This window comes from Crotalus tigris, unplaced genomic scaffold, assembly GCF_016545835.1.
Source record: "Crotalus tigris isolate CLP2741 ecotype Arizona unplaced genomic scaffold, ASM1654583v1 scf7180000017568.12009008, whole genome shotgun sequence".
Taxonomy (NCBI): Eukaryota; Metazoa; Chordata; class Lepidosauria; order Squamata; family Viperidae; genus Crotalus; species Crotalus tigris.
Genome location: NW_024096478.1, coordinates 2,362,693 through 2,383,094, shown reverse-complemented (window position 1 = coordinate 2,383,094; position 20,402 = coordinate 2,362,693). Strand labels below are relative to the sequence as shown.

Here is a 20,402-nt window from a genome sequence, read left to right as displayed (position 1 = left end):
ACAAGCAATGCACACAGGGAGTGTTTCATTAAAATGTGCAAGCACATTGTTAGATGTTAGCAAGGCCTTAACCTTATTGAAGCTTGCTTCGTGTGCTTGTGACCATTCCCACACAGCTTGTTTGTCAAGAAGTCTATGAAGTGGTTCAGCTACATCAGCCTTGTTAGGAATAAATGAATTGTAGAAATTCAAAAGTCCCAGAAAAGTTTGCAGTTCAGCTTTGGACTTAGGTCTGGGAGCTTGTGTGATAGCTTCTAATTTGGACTCAGCAGGATGAATCCCATTGGCATCAATTCTGAACCCCAGAAAATCTGTAGAAGACACCCAATTTTACATTTGTCCTTTTTAAGTTTAAGTCCTGTTTTCCAAAACCTCAGCAGGACAGCCCTCAATCTTTCAGCCAAATTTTGGGTAGACTCTCCAGCAATTAAGACATCATCAAAATAGGGGCAAACCCCTGGAATATCCCTCAAGGTATTTTCCATTACTCTTTGGAAAATTCCAGGAGCTATGTTTACTCCAAATTGCAGTCTCTTGACCTTGAATGCCCCCCTATGAGTTACAATGGTTTGTGCCACAGCAGCAGCTTCGTCCACAGGCAACTGTTGGTACGCCTGAGCTAAATCAAGCTTTACAAAAATACGCCCCCCTTTGAGGGAAGCCAGAATTTGGCTGACAATAGGCACAGGATAGGCATGTTGTTGTAATGCCTTATTGAGCGTGCATTTGTAATCTGCACAAATGCGAATATCCCCATTAGCCTTAAGAGGCGTTACTATGGGAGTTTCCCATGGACTGGAGTCAACAGGTTCTAAGACTCCTTGCTGAATCAATTTGTCCAATTCAGCATCAATTTTCCCTTTTAAGGCAAAAGGTACCCTTCTTGCCTTTACTCTGATAGGAGTGACAGTTGGGTCTAATTTCAGAGACACTGGGGGACCCTTGTATGTGCCCAACTGAGGGCTGAATACATCTGCAAATTCCTTGCAGACTTCCTGTAAGTCTAACGTTTGCAGGCTATTGAGCCCTGTAACTTGTATTCCCAGGGCCTCAAACCAGTTGAGTCCTATGAGACTCGTACGATCACCCTCCACTACCAATACATCTAGTGGACCTTCAAAATCCTTATACTGCACGTTAAGGGTGGCCTCCCCCTTAACACACACTTTGGAGTTTTGAAAGTCTGTTAGTACTATGTTAGAAGGCCTAAGCTTAGCCTGGAAACCACTACCAGAACAAATCTTTCTGAATGTGTGAATGGAGATGATTGAAAGTGCAGACCCAGTGTCTAATTCCATGACCAATGGAACTCCTTGCAATTTCACTCTAAGTGACAGCTTCTTTTTAAGTGGTCTGTGTGTGCCTGTCTTAAAAATGCTTCTTCGTGAAGCACAGAAACCCACCCTGTTTTGGCTGGGGACCCTGGTACCTTTCAGGCGCAATTCTTTTCGGGGTTGTACCTTCTGTTGGTCCAGACACACAGCTGCTATGTGGCCTTGCTTCCCACATGCTCTACAGATTGCAGAACGGAACTTGCAGTCGGTCCTCTTGTGGCGACCTCCACACCCGAAGCACTTGGGTATAGGTGAAGACTTTTCTTTGCCTTCTTTGGTTGGGTAGAGATGATCTATTTCTTCATCAGCTTCCTTGAACTCTCTTGTGATGCACGGAAACAGCTTCTGGAAAGCTTTTGATGGGCCTCATATTTTTGATTGCCCCACTTGCTGCCTCTTCTGCAGTAACCTCTCTCAAGGCATCTTGGAATGATATGTCCTCTTTGGCAAAAAGCCTTTGTTGTACATCTCTGTTTCTCAGTCCACATACAAGTCTGTCTCTCAGTCTTTCCTCTAAGTCTTTAAATTCGCAATGCTTAGCTGCCTTTCTTAATGCAGCAATGTACTCTTTAGCTGATTCACCAGCCCGTTGATCCCGCTGTTCAAAATTATGTCTCCAAGCAATAACAGACAACTTGGGTTGAAAATGCTCTTTCAGTAATTTCTTAAGATCTGTGTAGGTAACAGATTCAAGAGGTGCAGGGGCTACTAAGTTTTCAGCAATTTCAAATGCATCTTGACCACAAACGCAGAGTAGTGTGGCGGCCTTTAAGCCCTCTTCTCTTACTTGATTAACTCTGAAATAATTTTCTGCTCGGGCCACATAAGATTCCCATCTTTCGGGATGTGTAATATCAAACTCTGAAATTTTCCAATCTTTGCCTGTACTGGCAGGCAGTTGCTGAATTTAACGCGGTTTCCTCGCTGTGCTGGACTCCAGGGTAAGCTTACAATTAAGCTTACAATTACATATAAAGCTTACAATTATTTGCGTAATTGCAAGGCAATCCCACCTTCGTTGCCAGTGTTGAGTCCTCGGCTAATGGCAATGACGACGCGAGACATTCTTGATGTTCAGTAACCTTCTTTATTTCTCTTCAGCAGTCCCGTTACAACTCAGGGCAGCACGGACTTCTCAGCCTCTCTTAAGGACCTTTTTCCCCGGGCCAAAAGGCAACATTTAGGTGCGCGAAGCGCCTCGCGCATGTGCGCGAGTGCTGGCGCCAACCAGTCTGGTCCCGGGCAACTTGCAGCTGCCCGGGACCGTTGCAACGTCCCGAGCCTGCCCTTTTGTTGATATACAGAGAGAGGCAGTCGTGTCATTCATTTGCATCACAGAATTGGTCAGTGGGCTGCTGCAGGATGACAATCAGCATTTCTGCACTAACAATTTATAGTGTCATCCAACCGTTGCTGTGGCAATATATCACAGATATAGACAGGTTTCATCTCGCCCCAGCAATAGTTGGGTGGCACAATAAATCACTAGTGTGAAAAGTTTTTTGTTCCTGTCTCTGCAAACTGGTTTACCAAATGTAGTAGAATCCGTTTATAGATAGCCCAATAGTACAGCTAGCAATCACTGTAAGCAATATAGAAGGGAAAAACTAGAAGGAAATGAAGAAAGGATAGTTTAAGAAATAGTTTAAGGAAACTATTATAAGAATGAAGAAACACAGGGGACCTGATGATGATGAAGATGAAGACGAAGATAGCTATGTGAGAAGAAGCTATGTCTTCATAAGATATGAGGGCTTTGAGGAAGGAAATTCACTTGAATTCCTTCTTAGTGCACTTAGTGACAGACAGGAACAGCAAAACGTGCATATAATTCTTCATATACAGTATCTTGTGTCCTAAAAGAAACCTGGAAACAGTATTCTGTTCCTATTGCTTACTGATGCCTGATCAAAGCACAAAGACCCCAGGTAGTAGGAGTGGACAGAGATGTGGAACGTAAAGGTGATAGGTCTAGTGAAGACGCCATATTGATGGTCCACCTCTCTAGAGGAGAATAGTCAACTGACAATTGTTTTGTTTCATTGTCTCCTACTGTGAGATTATTTTAAATGAAAAGTGGACTTTGTTTCAAAACAAATAAATACTTAAATGGAGATATAATTACTAAAAAGGTAGTCACTATTACTGTACGCCTTAAAATCTAGGAAAGGATTGAGCAAGTAAGCATGTCTCCTATATTGTTTCCTTTCAGTTTTTTTTTTTGCATATCATCAAGTACATATCATAAGTGGACATTCTTAAATTAGATTTTCAGTTTTGGTGGCTGGGTGCTGGACTTACCTTACGAAATGACAGGCAATCTGGTTTTTCATTTTTATTCTTGGACTTCAGATTAAAATTATATAGTGCTCGACACAGTGGTGGAAGCTGTGGCAACTGTTTGATAATTTGCACAGCATTTGTTGGAAAAACTCCGCTGACCCTATTTATTTCTCCTAGATACCAGTTTTCATCCAGTTGACGGTACAATGTAATGATGTCTCCTTTGTTGAATTTCAGTTCTCCAGGATTTTGTCCTCTGTAGCTGTATAAGGCTTTAGCCCGGGGAACCTTCATATAAAGGAAAATGAGAAATGAGTCAGCTTATAAGAAAGTCCTCTAAACAGGGTAACATGTTTCCAAATAGGGCTGAAGCTTTAAGTTCCCTCAGTAGAAAAGTTTAATGCACGTTTGTCTTTCTCGCCACTGAAATCGTTGGAAATTAAAATGTCAAACTGAATTATGCTATAACATTTTTCTGGGTTCAATATTTTATTTCCCCATCTCCAAGAATTTAAATAATAACGAAGTAAAGAAGGGAGAAAAAGCATAGAGGTCAGTGCAATACAAAAACATCTTAGTGGATAGGAATTACTGGGAGGGATGGGAAATTTTAATCTTGGTGCTGCAAGCTCTGCATTTTTAGTTGAAGGCTATGACTGTTCTTGACCGAGGCCAAATAAAAGCCACCAGCTTTCCTGTTTATCATGAAAAACTTGAATATTCTTTCTGATGCCATAGTGCATGCAGAGCTTCCTTCCATGAAAGTGCAGTTATTGAGAGGGGAGGGTATCCTACTGAACTGAAGGCTTCTTGCTTTCAAAGGATGTTTAAGGTAGAGCACCAAAGCTAGTTGGTTCAATCCAATTCAAGAATTCAATTTCTTGTAGCAGCACTAAAAACAGATTCAGCAATAACAAAGTCTGCCAGATAAGACAGATCAAAACAAACCAGACTCTCTTTTTTTTGGAAACATTTGCTAGTTATTTACACAATACTTTGACTTCATGCTTAGATTATGATCATGCCTTTCATTTTGCAACATCTCAATATCAGGAATCTTAGGCCACTGCTTTAAAACTGAATTCTTATTTTTGAGTTTTCAAATTTTAATTTCATCTTCCCCAATCAAGATATTCTTTGGATATGCAGTCCCAGAATTCCTTTAACTGCTATTAGTAAGAATTCTGGGTCTTAAAAGTCCATATTTCTGGAGGATATGGACTTGTCTCCAGAAGCTGTGGGTGTTCCAACACTGGAGGTTTTTAAGAAGAGATTTGTCTGAAATGGTATAGGGTTTCCTGCCTGAGCAGGGGGTTGGACTAGATGACTTCCAAGGTCCCTTCCAACTCTGTTATTCTAAACCACTCTGATTGGGAAAGATTGGTTTAATTTATAAGCTTGTACCCTCAGCTGCAGCTAGTTGTTGCCTAACTCAGTGAAATGTCAAGTCAGAGCCAATACAGCACAGTCAGATACTTTGGGCTTCTGTCTGTGTGGCACATGCCCAGGAAACCCGTTATCAATTTTATTAAAACAGCATGGTTGCTTTGATTAAAAGTGGAGACATATTTGCTCTGAAGAAGCACTTTGATCAAAGTTTTGATGAAATGCCCTTCAAAGATGTACATCATCCTGCTAGTTTATATTTCACGCTGTACTATGCTTTCTATTTGATAATATCAGAATAGCAATAGCATTTAGCATTTAGACTTATATACCACTTCACAGTGCTTTACAGCTCTCTCTAAGCGGTTTATAGAGTCAGCCTATGGCCCCCAACAATCCAGGTCCTCATTTTACCAACCTCAGAAGGATGGAAGGCTAAGTCAGCCTTGAGCCGGTGAGACTCCAAAACTGCAATGGGAGGAACTGGTCTGCTACAAGAAGGGTTCCACCAATATCTGGTTTTTGATAGTTTGGCTAGTAAAATCAGGATACAATATTCACACGATGAACTGAAATCCTATTTTATCCAACATCTTCAATGTTAAATTAAATATGTAATACATTCAATAATTTAGATTGGCTAAAGCCAGTCTAGGCAGCCTCCACTGAATTCACTCTTCTGCTTGTGGATGTAATCTGGAACAGTCGTGAAGATCCTTCTGCCAAGCAGAGGGAAGCAGAAGGATGCCATTCAGACAATACAACAACTTCTAAAGCAGTGGTTCTCAACCTGTGGGTCGGGACCCCATTTGGGGTCGAACGACCATTTCACAGGGGTCGCCAAACAACGCAGTCCGCCATTCCCCCCCCCCTTTTCCTTAGCTGTGCTACTCCCTTGTATTCTATTGGCTTTTGAAAGCCAATAGAATAGACTCTCTTGAATAGAGTCTAATTCTATTGGCTTTCAAAAGCCAATAGGAATTGTCCAGGCTGTCTCTGCCCTGCTGAGCCCGCCAAAAGTCCCAATCTGTAAACGGTGCTGCACCAGTTGAGTAGTCCTCAACTTACGACCGGTTGGGGGGTCGCGGCATTAAAAAGGTTGAGAACCACTGCTCTAAAGTAAGCTCCCTGAAGAAGGAGAGTGCCTGCAGTCAGCTTGCAAGCTTGGCTGTTCTTTCCTCCTGAAACTCTCTTGTCTTCATTTGCGGATGCTGTTTCCAAGAAATTCTGTAAGAATAACTAAAATCTGCTGCCTAAAATTCAGACATGGGGTGAAGTGTGAGAGGTAGTTGCTAATGCCAATTCCCAGCTTTAAAAGGGCTAAGCTTGTCCAGTTGGGTTACTGAAATTTCATCCTTTCTCAAATACATCTGCTGATACAAGAAGACCTTCCCAAGGCTGTTTAATTCTGAGCATCAGCTGAGGAAGCCGTTGGCATTCTTGTTCACTTGTTATCTAGAGGTTCCCTATGAGCATTTGCAGAAAGAGAATGCTGACCACTAAGTACCAGAGGAGCAGTGCTTCAGTCTTGTCAGGTCTACCTTCTTTTTACTAGAGGTCAGTCAAGAAATAATGATATGGACAGAGAGCTGCACGTCATAAGCCTTACTTACAACGGGATAGCCTCCAGAAGCCCTGGCTGGCTGAGGAATTCTGGGAGTTGAAGTCCACAAGTCTTAAAGTTGCTAAGTTTAAGGGAAACAAAGTGGAAGTATAGTATGTTTTGATTGGTGGTTGTAAGAAGTGTCCACCTGGACACAACCAGAGGAAAAGGCTAACACAAAGGAAACCCAGTCTTTAAAAGAAGTTGTACATGACAAATTAGTTGGATTTTCAACTCCTAGAAACACAGTATAGTCAAAGGTGAAATTCTGGTTGAAAATTTTGGTAGCTGTTGTTATCATAGCAGCAGAACACTCAGTTGTTGAGAGCTGTGCCAGGCCAAACTCTAATATCCTGCCCCAACAGAATGCCTCTGAGCACAAATCATGATTTCTTAGGTTATACACGTGTCTTACAACAATCTTTTGCAGCAGGCTAAAGCAACTCTTTTCTTTACGAGTCAAATAAGTTGTAGAATCAGCCGACAATCACAACCCTAATTTATCCTGTGATCCAAGTAGGTTTGCCACCTTTCTCCACCCATTGATTTCATCTCCATATTAATATTCTAGGCACATGCTAAACCTTTAAAAGGCATTTTGTGTCCAGGAGCAGCCTAGACTAAATATATAGTCAATTCTACACATGCCAAACTTTTCACCTCCTCTGTTTCAAAGATAGCAGATGTGAATGCTTTGTGATTTTTATAGCTTGACTTGTATTTAGAAGGCTCTCAACCCTATCCTTTCTTAAAATTGGGAAATTGAAAGAAGAAAACCTGTGTCCAGCCCATACTAGCTGGTAAAGTTTTTTTTTCTTTATATAGCCTCAACATATTTGAACCAGTCTTAAAATGTGGTTATTTATTTATGAGACTTATATACCGCTTTAAGTGCAAGCACTCTCTAAGCGGTGTACACCAGTAAGCAATGTATATATATATTTACATTGCCCCCAACAATCTGGGTCCTCATTTTACCTACCCCGGAAGGATGGAAGGCTGAGTCAACCTTGAGCCGGTGAGATTTGAACCGCTGACCTCCTGAACACAGTCAGCTAAAGTGGCCTGCAGTACTGCACTCTAACTGCTGCGCCACCTCATTTCCATTGCCAGTCATCAGCATGGTTAAAATCATATTCCTAACACAAACACACAAATGTTTGGAAACAAAGAGACACATTTTGGAGAAAGGGGATGCCCATAAGAAGAAACAAAACATCTACTCTTAATTCTCATTATTGTATCAATTCCACCTACGATGATGAATGCAGGAATGCTCCACTTCCCAAGAAATCTTTTATCTGGATATAATATACACATACTCTCGTTTCATTTGGCAATATCTTATTGGGATTATTGAACATGGAAAATTTGAGAAATTCTTACTTAAGCAGCACTGCCTGTGGCATTCAGAGACTGGGTCTTGATGGGTATTGATGTTTAGTGCTGAAAATTAAGATGAATCAAACATGTTTTTCTTTAATTTATACAAATCTTCCCTTAAATCAGGGGTGTCAAACTGCCGGCCCATGGGCTGGATATGTCATGGCAAAACCGCACCCACCCCATTGCTGGCAATGGAAAAAAAGTTGTGATACATCACGACACGTCACATGACGTTGCAAGTTTGACAAACCTGCCTTAAATATTCCCTGAGAGCCAGTTTGGTCTAGTGGTTAAGGTACCAGGTGAGAAAACAGGAGGTCATGAGTTCTAGTCCTGCCTTAGCCATGAAAGCCAGCTGTGTGACCGTTAGTGAGTACTTCAGAGTTTGCCTGTGCACACACATACTTGGCTGTCATTTACAAGAATATATACCTAGATATATACACAAATGGTCTCTCTTTCCCTACGCTTACATAATCAATGACATCAGCCAATGTATATTAAGATTTCCAAGTAATTCAACAGGCAGAGGAACACAGAGACAACGGGAAAGAAAGGCAAATGGAAGGGGGACACATAAATTACAATGAAAAACTGCAAAAAAAAGTACTTAGGCCTACAGTACATGTATATGACTTTATGTTTTCCAACACCAGGAAGATGGTTTTTCAACGGAGTATTTTTCCAACAAATCTTTATTTTCAAGACTATAGGCTAGTGATAATATAGAATTGACGATGGCACACTTTTCAAATTTCACTGCAGAAACGTGATGAATCACGTGACCTAAGGACTACGATGTAGATTTGGAGGTGATGGCTGGAATCGGGGAGTAAATTAAATAACTTAAATCTAGGCTGACAAGTCTGTCAAGGTAAAGAAAGAAACAGACAGTTTATAAGGTCACAATACACAACTTTTTGAATGACTGTGGTTGTGGGAACAATCTAAAATTTAAAAAACATACACACACAGACTCAAAAGCCAGACAATATTTAATTTAAGCCTATGCTTAATAGATGAAGGACATGTGGATAAAAACAAAGACATCTTCTCCTGTTGCTGAATGTCAAGTAACCCTACGTGTACACCCTGTCTCTGAAAAATGACGCCAGATACCTTCTCCATTCCTTTGGCTGACTTACTTTTAGAATTCCTCTGCTGAGAAGGACAGAAGTAGCTATAATTACTCTTTCTTGAAGTTTTGAATATTTGTAATTCCCTCAAACCTACCAATGCCTTTTTTTCTTGTTTTCTTTTTTATTTGTAAGGCACCCAGGTGCCAAGGAGTTGAGCAGTATTTACACTTGGAAAGAAATAAAATAAAATGCATGTGGGTGGGGCTGGTCATCACTTCAGAAAAAAAGGAAAGAAGTTGAGGAACCTGCTATTTTCGCTTTGAGGCATATGCTATTTGGAAGTTAAATAACTTATCATGTAAAAAATGCACACACAAAGCTAAGTATTATTAAAAGTGCTAAAATCAGGACAGAGCTTAAGCCACAGCAACCAAAGCATTTGGAAGTGCAGATCTGAAGCAAAATTAGCTATCAGACTTAGATTCATTGTGGTATGCAAATAAAACATTCAGATTGTTACACAACTGCAGAGCTAAGGAGCATTTCCTAGTTTATTTTCTCCTTGGAAGTTTTAATGTGAACATTGTTGTTGTTTCATGTATTTATTAATGTTTACTAGAATAACAAGATGCAAAATCCATACCATGAATGCTAGTACTGTCTCTATTTTGGTTTAAGTCTGTTTTTCTTCCCTTTTTAACTTTTTAAGAAAAACAGAATCCCAGCTAAACAGTTTTCTATTCCCACTTTGAAATGTGTAGAAGTTTTGAATTAAGATTTCTTCTCAAATCTCATCCTGAAGTTTCCTTTAATTAGGAGTTTCTTCTGTGAATTTTTTAGGGCCTTTCCACAGATGGTTCTGATATCCCTCAAAGATGGCTGCTCTGCCCTTGAATTCCTCCATAACACTAGGCAGCTGACTAAGGTAATTTCTGATTCAGACACAGCTCAATACAGCTTCTTGTTAAACTTCCATTCTGTAACTTTGAACGCTGAGCTTGGAAAGGGTCACTTTCCCACTGGCAACAGTTCCCACCAATTTCTGCATCTCAATTCCTTGGCTTTCTCTCACAATGCCCCCAAATCACAATGTTACAATATCCTCATGCCAAGGCTTTAGCAGAGGAGCAGATTTACACCCCATGGTGTTTATCTTGTTTTCCCCCTCCACTCTGAAAACAAATACATTGTGTGATGGGGATGGAGTTGGAATAAAACCAATTGGGTGCTAATTTTTGGTTTTACATTTCCCCAAATCTACTATAGTCAAACTGTTTGGAGTTTTCAAAAGTTGCACTAAGGACAACTGAAATCCCTCATGAATATAATTTTGAAAATTCAAGAGTGTTTGGAGAACAGACATCAGAAGGTTTATGGAAGTTCCCATAGCAGTACAGTGATTATGTTTTGTCAAGCTTTTTCTGAGCACTATTGTAAATCTAGGCTCTCCAGATTTTCCATCCCATATTATGGGACTGGTTTACCTGGTGACAGACTCACAAAAATGACTCAGAGTATATATTAAAGTAAAAAATGAAGCCAACTAAAACAAAAGATTTGCCTACTGCAGTACCCGGCAGTCCAAGTCTTTGTAATTATTTATCCCCAGGTTTAAAATCAAGCCTTTTCTCCCTACTTTTCCAAATCAATGGATATTTATTTTAACTTCTATCATCTGGGGATCTGTTAGCTTAACAACTTTCACAAGTCTAGCTGAGTTGCCAGCTTCCTTCCTAACCTGACCTAACTGCGTCTGAAGTAGAAGAAGGCTGGGAAACAATGGGTGGATAGCCTGAAATGGTAATACTGGAGTGAAAGAACTCAGCCTTAGATAAAAATTAAGACAATAAAGGTCTTGCTGTGTGGTGGCTTGGGTCACCTCTTCCACCACATGCAATGGTAGATGATAGGGGTGAGGGCAGATGGAGATTTGCAATTGTTGAAATAAAAATGTGTCAAGAAATGTGGGCTTCTATTGAAAGGAAATGGCCCAGCAAGTTCTGGTTCAGAAAATTTGCTGAATAAACAGGAAGTTGTTTTAGGCGTAGAGCAATAGCCATGATAGCAATTAAATTGGTGTTCTTAACATAGAGATTAGCTAACACCGGAATGATGTCTAGAGCTGTTGACATATAGCAAGTCAGTTATAAATCTAAGGAAACTTGTCAGAAGGTTTCTAGGACAAGATGAGAGGATTTTAAAAACTCATGAGGGTTTGTTGGTTGTATGTGAAAAAATAATAAAAAGAATTGGCTTGATATGTGCTCTAGCATGAGGCCATTAAAGTTTCAGCAGAGAAGATTGATCATTCAAATACTTCAAAGTATGCAGCTGGTAGCTGAGCTACTTTGTCCCTCAAAGAAGGAGAAATGTAAGCCCCCATATGGGTCCTTCCTTTGCAGCCTACAGTTTCAATCATTTAATGAAGGGCTTCTCTTCTGGCTCCAGGAGGCTGCCAAGGTTGGCAAAACAGTTTTCTAGGCACAGAATGGAGGTAGGAGGAGAATATAGAGTAACTATGACTGGAGGGCAGACTTCTCCCAGAAAAAGTAAAGGTTAGATGGGACAGAATAAAAATTAAAGATAGATATAGAATAGAGACCTGGCAACAAAGTAAAAGTGACATTCATTTTTTTCACTTTCCCACTTGGTATCAGAATGACTGGCACAAAGTCACCCAATGAACTTCCATTGCTGAAGGTGAACTTGAACCTGAGTCTCCTTGACCCTAGCCCAACACCATAACTGCTGGTACATAGTTTCCTAGACTTAATTGTAGCTTGGTACTTCCTGATGATTTCTTGTCCAGCTAGTACTCAGGCGTAGTGCTACTTATTCTTTAAAAGTATTGTCATTAGGACACTGCCATCTAATTTGGCAGCATTGTTATAGAGAACCAATGGTTAGAATGCAGTATTGTAGGCTAACTCTGCTGACTGCCAGCAGTTTGATCCTGACTGGCTCAAGATTGACTCCGCTTTCTACCCTTCCAAGGTTGGTAAAATGAGGACCCAGATTGTTGGGGGCAATATGCTGACTCTAAACCACTTAGAGAGGGCTATAAAGCACTGTGAAGCAGTATATAAATCTAAGTGCTAGTGCTAGTGCTAATTTCTGAAGCACACTACAAGGGTCACAGATATGAAGTTCCACAGAGGGGCAAGATGAAATGACAATATAAGCATGATAATCACAAAACTCCACAATTTACCTTTGAATCAGATATTCTGATACATGACTGATATATGACTGTAGCCTTTCCATGATTATGTCATCCTGACCTTGTCATCATTTTGACATCATCATGGTTTGCTGCAACAGCCATCAGGTAAAGCTTGGATCAGACCTCTGGCAAAAATGATATATTCTTTTCCCAGGAAGGGGATTCGCACGTGCGCGCGCGCGTGCACTACACACACACACACACACACACACACACACACACACACACACACGTGCACACACAGAGGAGATTGTTTTTAATTATTAAGTCAACCAATTAGATGAAGAATAATAGCATCTGGAGGTTGTCAAAAGGGTAAAGTTAGCAATAGGTTCTTGAAGATGAAAAGTAAAAGGAGATAATTTGGTTTTCCTGTTAACACCATATGTGGATTCAGAGAAACAAAAATATAATCTCTGTGTGATGGTTTGCTGTGGGAACGAGACTAAAGTGACTCCTTTTTTTTTCTTCTGTTGTGCTTTGTTCCTCCTCTGCTATTTCCATTTCACTTCTATTCAGCTTTAAACTATTAACCTGTCCCTGGCTGACCTAATCTAAGTGTTACTTATTAAACGTAATATGCTACAAGCTCTCTACCTTTCCTTGACCTTATCCATGATGTTTCCTTCCAGTGACGCACTGTAATTTAGGAAATCTTTGCAATACAATGCAAAGTACCTATATGTATTAATTAAATCGATTGGCTTTTGAGTGCTTGCTTATTTTTCAGGCATCATATTTATTATATAACATAATGCAACACTTTCCTTTTCTTTACTTGGTAGTCTTTGTTGCAATTTAACCTTCATTCTTTGGTAATTTTCCTCATGAACTACTTTTCTTCCCTCCCTCCCCCCCCCACTTCATCACATAATACTTATTCTTCAACTGTTTCATATTTGAACATCTAAATATGGATAACTGGATTAGTCATTAACTGGTCACTTGTATATACTGTGTAGAAGGAACTTGGGTTTTTCTACATGTGTTGCATTCTGATTGAGCTATTTTAAGTGCATACTAAAAAGTAAGAAGTGAACCTCTTTGATCTGGTAACTCATGTAAACTAAGGATATAAAACCACCATCCTTTGTACCTTATCCTCTAAGAAGTCTTTGAGGCAGAAACCTTTCTTGAAGAACATACCTGTGATAGTGTAGACCTGTTTAAAAGGACTTGCTCAATAAGTTTAAATTTTCATGGTGTAATGAGAACTAATGCTATTAATAATATCTGATTATGCTGTAATCCTAAATTTACTTGGAAATAAATGCCATTAAAAACAATGGTATCAAAAACTGCTTAGCAAATATGGGTTGTATCAATAGGACATTGTATTTCACACCTCTTCACGCATCAAAATAAATCCATTCATACTTCATTCCAATAAAGGGGTTTGCTTATTTGGAAAGGACAATAGAACAATCTCCCATACAGTTCTTTTGCTTAAATCTTGCTTTTGTGATAATAACATTCAAACAAAACCTAAGAGATTCTTGAGCGAACCATACAAAATGGAAGAACTCTATTGAGAGAAACTATGAATAAAGACTACTTGTGAAAGTAAGAGATAAATAATATTGTTACCTTTACAATTTCAGTATGCTATTAAAGTCACGATTAATGGATTCAGAATAAAATCTATCCATTTCCTTATGTCTATTTTGTGGAGAACTCCTTTGCTATGAGATTATTCATGTTGTTCAAAATGTAAATTGATTTTACTTTGAATCTATTTATGCCAACTCTGCAATATGTGCTGCAAACAGCAAACTGGTTGGTGACTTAAATTGATTCCTCCCTCTTTTTAAGAAGCCTGAAATTTTGTTCATTGAAAACAGGCATACATGTAGCTTCAAGAGCAACAAACCTGGAAAAATGAAAACCGTAATCACGTACAATAATAATATTGATCAAGTTAATACAGAAATAATAATAATAATAATAATAATAATAATAATAATAATAATAATAATAATAATAGTTGGAAGGGACCTTGGAGGTCATCTAGTCCAACCCCCTGCTCAGGCAGGAAACCCTATACCATTTTAGACAAGTGGTTGTCCAATCTCTTCTTAAAAACTTCCATTGTTAGAGCACTTCTGGAGGCAGGTTGTTCCACTGATTAATTATTCTAATGGTCAGGAAGTTTCTTCTTAGTTCTAGGTTGCTTCTCTCTTTGGTTAATTTCCATCTGTTGCTTCTTGTCCTGCCTTTGGGTGTTTGGAGAATAGCTTGACTCATTCTTCTTTGTGGCAGCCCCTGATATTGGAACACTGCGATCATGTCCCTCCTCGTCCTTCTCTTCATTAAATTAGACATACCAATTCCAGCCACCGTTCCTTATATGTTTTCGCCTCCAGTCCCCTGATCATCTTTGTTGCTCTTCTCTGCACTCTTTCTAGAGTCTCAACATCTTTTTTACATCGTGATGACCAAAACTGGATGCAGTATTCCAAGTGTGGCCTTACCAAGGCATTGTAAAGTGGTAATAACACTTCACGTGATCTTGATCTGTTAATGCAGCCTAGAGCTGTGTTGACTTTGATCTTGGATGAGGTTGACCTTTCTGTAAATTCCAGTTGTACAAGTATTGGCCTCTGGAACAAGCAACTGCATTGGTGAATATTTCATTGTTCACTAGTCAGTGCACTTGAGTTTAAGTTCTGTTACCAAAAGTTTACAGAAGTTAATAGATCATTAATATTCAGTCCTTTTGATTGCTTTGCTTATGCATACAGTGTAGAAGCGACTGCAAGTCAGTAGAGAACCCTCAAACATAGTTGATCTTTTCCCTAATTTCTCCAATGGCAGTCATAACCACTGACCTAGTTCCAAATTGAGCCAGGGAGAATACAGCAATCAGTTAGTGAGCAAACATTTTAATGCTTGTTTAGGTCATGCTGAGGGTGCCTCCTAAATTAATTATATGGATCTCTTTTCAAACAAAAGCTGATAGAAAAGACTGACCTACTTTGGGTTTAGCTGGTAAACTCACCACTTTCTTAAGAAAGGGAAGGGCTAAATCAATTATTTACAGAATGTTTCATTTGTTTGCTTTTGTTGGAGAAATGTCATTTTTTTTATTGTTCCAACTGTCAAACAATACACACACATACACACTTACACCCAGAGAAAGTTGGTTCAACTGCATACTTTTCAGCCTTAGATAGCATTAAGCATTTTGATAACTTTGGAAATTCAGCAATAACGTGATCAACTATGACCCACTTGCATATCAAGAATCAGACTACATTAGACTTTTCTAACTTGACTTCCTCCAGATGTGCTAAGATTGGAACATCCAGAATTCCCAGACATTGGCAATATTGATTAGAAATCCTGGAAATTGCAGTCTCAACAGATAAGTATAGAATATCAATTGGGGAATGCTAGGGAATTCAATATCAGTGGAGACTGTTCTACATAAAAGACCTTCATTTATCAAAAAACCTGTAGGTTTTCATTGCTGGGGTGGTGGTAAAGAGATCTGCCATATCAAGTTGGATGGGACATGTTTTGACAATGATTTGAGCCGAGTGTTTTAGAATGCATGGGAAGGAAAGGATATCACTTCTTTAAGGACTTTTTCAGGCTTCCTTGCAAGGAACCCTGAAAACAAACATGGCTGCTTTAAGGAGATGAATCTTTAAAGCACCTGCATCTATTTTCAAGGAAGCCTGAAATGCATGGCTTTAAAGAGATGGCATGGTCCTCTTTCCATTCCAATGTGTTCTGGAGCACCTGTTCCAAATAACGTTTGAACCATGATGATCCTTATTAGCATACTTTTAGGCACAGGATCCCTCCATATCCCATTATTAACAACAGCTTTTCATATCATATTTCCCATGTTTGGAAGCTTTTTAGTAATGACTGGCATTATTTTTTTTCCCAAACAGATTATACTAAGCAGCATTCTGATTTGGAGTTACAGCTGAATTAAATTTCATACACATTTAAAATTTGCCCAAAATTTCAAACTTAAGCCTTAGTCAAGTTACTTACTTACTTAGAGTCAGTTCAACTTAACTGACTGGAACCAAAATTCTAACAAAAAACATATAAGATTATACTGTTAAATAATAGTAAACCGTGGTTATGTTGAAGTGTGCATGTTACAACTTGTCATCTGCCTGATGCATAGTCAAACTCTATGACATTCAAAATACTATCAGATATAACATTCTGTTTCATGTTAACAATCTAATATCATCAGATACAAATACCATTGCATGTAACTGTTGAAAAACTCTTGAATATTAAAACAATAGTTACTTCATGTTTCAGAGGTAAAATTTACGTATTAAATTGCCTAATGTCGAAAATGATTTCACAACCAAATATTAAAACTGAGCATCATTGTACAGTATACGAAATATGAATCAATATTTAATAAGTATTTTAATAAGATGAAATAAAATGGATTGAATATTAAAATTATATTTTAAATTTCCAAAAGAATTGCAAAATCTCTGGGGCCAAATTCCATTCAACCTTTTTTTTCATGGTGAATTTGCTTAAAACTACTAGCCTGAGGCCTTGCAAACAGCCAAGAAAATATTTCTGAACTCAACTGAGTCTTAATGCAACAATACAATATGTTTGAATTTCTCATAATATAAAATACAGGGTAAAAAAAGGGGGGCGGAAGACAAATTATATGAAAAAGTTGCTCACAGCTTGATTTTATTGTTGGAAGAAACATGCTCTGTAATTATGTGTAATGAACCAGACATAATTTCCTGTTTTGTTGACATTAGATATAGTAAAAGAGTCTTGGCTCATACTATTAGATTATAGACAGAGGCAGGGGGTCATTGAATTAAAAAAGAAAAATAATGGGACATATGCCTGAGAGAATTAACTGAATAGATTGTCTGATTGCTACTTGTTTGCTCCCCTCCCATTCCTGCTTGAGGGTCCCTGATCTAGAAAGTCAGTAGGTCAGATAGATAAGTCCAGTAGGACAGATAGTCATTTAAACAGGGAGCTATCATCATATCTTCATCTTCCATTTTATGATTTATACCCATTCCATTCACTGTAATTCAGATTGCCAACTGAAATGGAAAAGTTCTGATCCTGGTTACAAGAGATTACATGAACAGTTCATTTCTTAACGGTCACAAAATAGAATTCCCTGAAAGCAGAAACGTATAGGTTGTGATTCTATTTAAGAGGATCAGATGAGAACTTCTTTGATATCATAGAAAAGTATAGATGGTGGCATCCTGGGCAATGTGCTATCAGGAACATTACTATTTCTGGATGATGTCATAATATTGGTTATAGGTAACCAATAGAAGCAATGGTGACATCATATACATACCATGACATTAATCATGCAAATGCTGTATTTGCATCAGTGCAGGATGATTCTGTGGTCAATATAATGCCATTTGCCCTTCTCTTACATTTTCTGCATATCCTTATGACATGAACCATCTTCTCCACCCTGCCATATTGTTAAATACTGTGCTGCAAAGGTTAAAATACAAAATATGCCTTTTTTGTTCTTTTTGTATAAATCTGAGCTTAAATAAATTCCTTCAATCTCTGGTAAGACAAGAAACAAGGTTCTGGTAAAAAACCTTTCTAGAAAAACAAAACAAGATTGAATTTCACCATTAGAGATCATTTCAGGCTTCCTGAAATAATTGCATGTGGTCTGAAATATGTATGGTTGAATGCTTTCAACCCTCTTTTAAAAGCCATTTTTGTTTCACGGTGCTGTCTGAAGCCTCTGCCTTGATTGTCTTGGGAACTCATTTAGCAGAGTCCCATAAAGAAGAAATTAGAGAGGACAGCTGTGATGTGACTGTATGGCACACACTGTGGAGAAAAATAATCTCAAAGATTGCTTCAATATATCAAAATACAGAGAAGGCTGAAGGTGCCTTATGCTAGGTTAGAGGATTGCTTTATCATTTAATCTGTCCATGAGTGCTGTTTTTTTTTTTTATCCATCAGGCTATTTCTGGGACTTTCTACATGGATTACACTTTCACAAAGACAGCAGAGTTTGCTATTTACATACTTTGTGTGATTAAATTCCAAAAAACGTCTCCATTCTCTAATGTGGAAGAATTGTGTCACTTTATGCAACTTCATTATAATTTGAATTGTTTCTTTGCTTTTAAACAGTTGAGTCAACTTCAGTCTTGTCACATAGAACAATACTGTCAAAAACATTACATTTTTTTCCTATCATTATATCCCAAGAATTCAAGTCAATCATAGTTTCTTTAACACTGCTTTTTTCCCCTTAAGAAAAACTTCAGAATCATCCCCAGGAAACAGCTGAAAATCTACTTCCTGCATATGTATCTCCACATGGTACCCCAGCTATTTTTAATGTTTTTATCACCTTCAATATGCACTGAAAATGGTAGACGTATCCATTCTACTAATAGATGTTCTATAGATTCTTTTCAGAGAGACTTGATCATCATTCTCATGTTTGAAAGGTAGGGCAAATAGTCCAAGACTGATAGCAACAGCAGTAGCACTTAATCTTACATACCCCTTCATAGCGCTTTACACCCCTCTCTAAGTGGTTTACAGGGTTAGCATATCACCCCCAACAATCTGGGTCCACATTTTTACCAACCTCGGAAGGATGGAAGGCTGAGTCAACCTTGAATCGAACTCCTGGCAGTCAGCAGAATTAGCCTATAATACTTCATTCTAACCACTGCACCATCACGGCTCTGATGCCTCCTGTGTTAAACAGATTTACTTCACACTAACCATCCCTTCTGGAATGTCATGTCCTCATTCCCCAGGCACAGGGCAAACAATGTTTAAATTCAGTATGCCTTTAGAATGCCATGTTGAATACATTTGCCTTGAGGAAATATTGCACATGTTTGTAGAACAAGGCTGGCAGGATTATGTTACTGTAAATTCTGTAACATTAGGCTTAGTCCACACAAAACAGTATCTTACAGAATCACAGTTGGAAGGGATCTTTGGGGTAGTGTATTCCAACCTGCTTTGACTTAGTACAACATGTGAACCTGGCAATTTGTGATTTCTAAATATGGACACGACTTCGCAATTAACAACAACAAAAAAGGTTCGATTGCTGAACATGTGATATTTAAAGCAGTGTACGGTTTACAAACTTGGATGAATTTGTATAAAATACCAGACTAGGCTAAAATGGATTAGATTTTTAAGGTTCAGTATGTTATGGGAATCCAATCATTAGCTTAGTATGTTGTGTGAATTTTATTTGTGAAATTTATTGGCTGCCCATCTTACTACAGGGTAACTCTGTTGGCCATTACATTAAATCACAGTAATTTATGGTTGCCTAATCTTGACAATGAGCTGAATAAGGGAGAACAAATTGACATGAAATCCAGACAAATCAGGGTACTACAATATTGGGATGGAAAAATGTTAGATTTGAAGACTTAGAGGCAGGATTGAACTCTCTCCCAAATATCAGCTCCAGAGTTTGGGAATGTACTGATTCACATTTTTGATATGGACTTTTAAAGCCCTAACTGGTATAAGGTCTGACTATCCAGGGAACTGTCTTCCTGTTCGGAAGCAGAAGAGACTCTTATGAAGGGGCCTCCATTGCCAGAAACTCAGCTGTTTGGTACACAGGAGAGGGCCTTCTCTTATGTATCTCAGATTATGAGGTCCTCTCCTCTCCTATTGTCCCAGTATTTAGGAAAAGGGCAAGAATCCATCTTTGTCATCAAAAATTTAACTGTGAGCAATTATATTACTTTTAATGCTATCTATTGTATTTTGGGTTTGTTTAAACCAGGGGTTCTCAACCTTGGCAACTTTAAGACTTGTGAACTTCAACTGCCAGAATTCCTCAGCCAGCTTTGCTGAGGAATTCTGGCAGTTGAAGTCCACAAGTCTTAAAGTTGCCAAGGTTGAGAACCCCTGGTTTAAATGGTTCTGAGATAAGTTCTTGTATAATCAAAATGAGATCACCCACTAACCCCTCAGGATTAGATTTTACTCTGGGCCTTTATTTATTTACTTTCTTTTCTCTATATATTTAGCTTGATTTCCTGTCCATAAAGCACTCATGTATAAATCACTTATTAAAATGTATCCAGTTAAGTAGGGGAAGA

At 38.6% G+C, this 20,402-nt stretch overlaps 1 protein-coding gene across 3 annotated transcripts in view; it reads right to left on the bottom strand.

Annotated features, from left to right (window-relative positions):
- The window catches only part of SH3RF2 (SH3 domain containing ring finger 2), a 102,223-nt gene that overhangs the window by 58,316 nt on the left and 23,505 nt on the right, over positions 1 to 20,402 (bottom strand). For all 3 annotated transcript variants that reach the window (XM_039351584.1, XM_039351604.1, XM_039351595.1), the window contains exon 3: positions 3,636 to 3,905. In XM_039351584.1, coding sequence (XP_039207518.1) covers positions 3,636 to 3,905 — 270 coding nt within the window. The remainder of the gene's footprint in view (positions 1 to 3,635; positions 3,906 to 20,402) is intronic.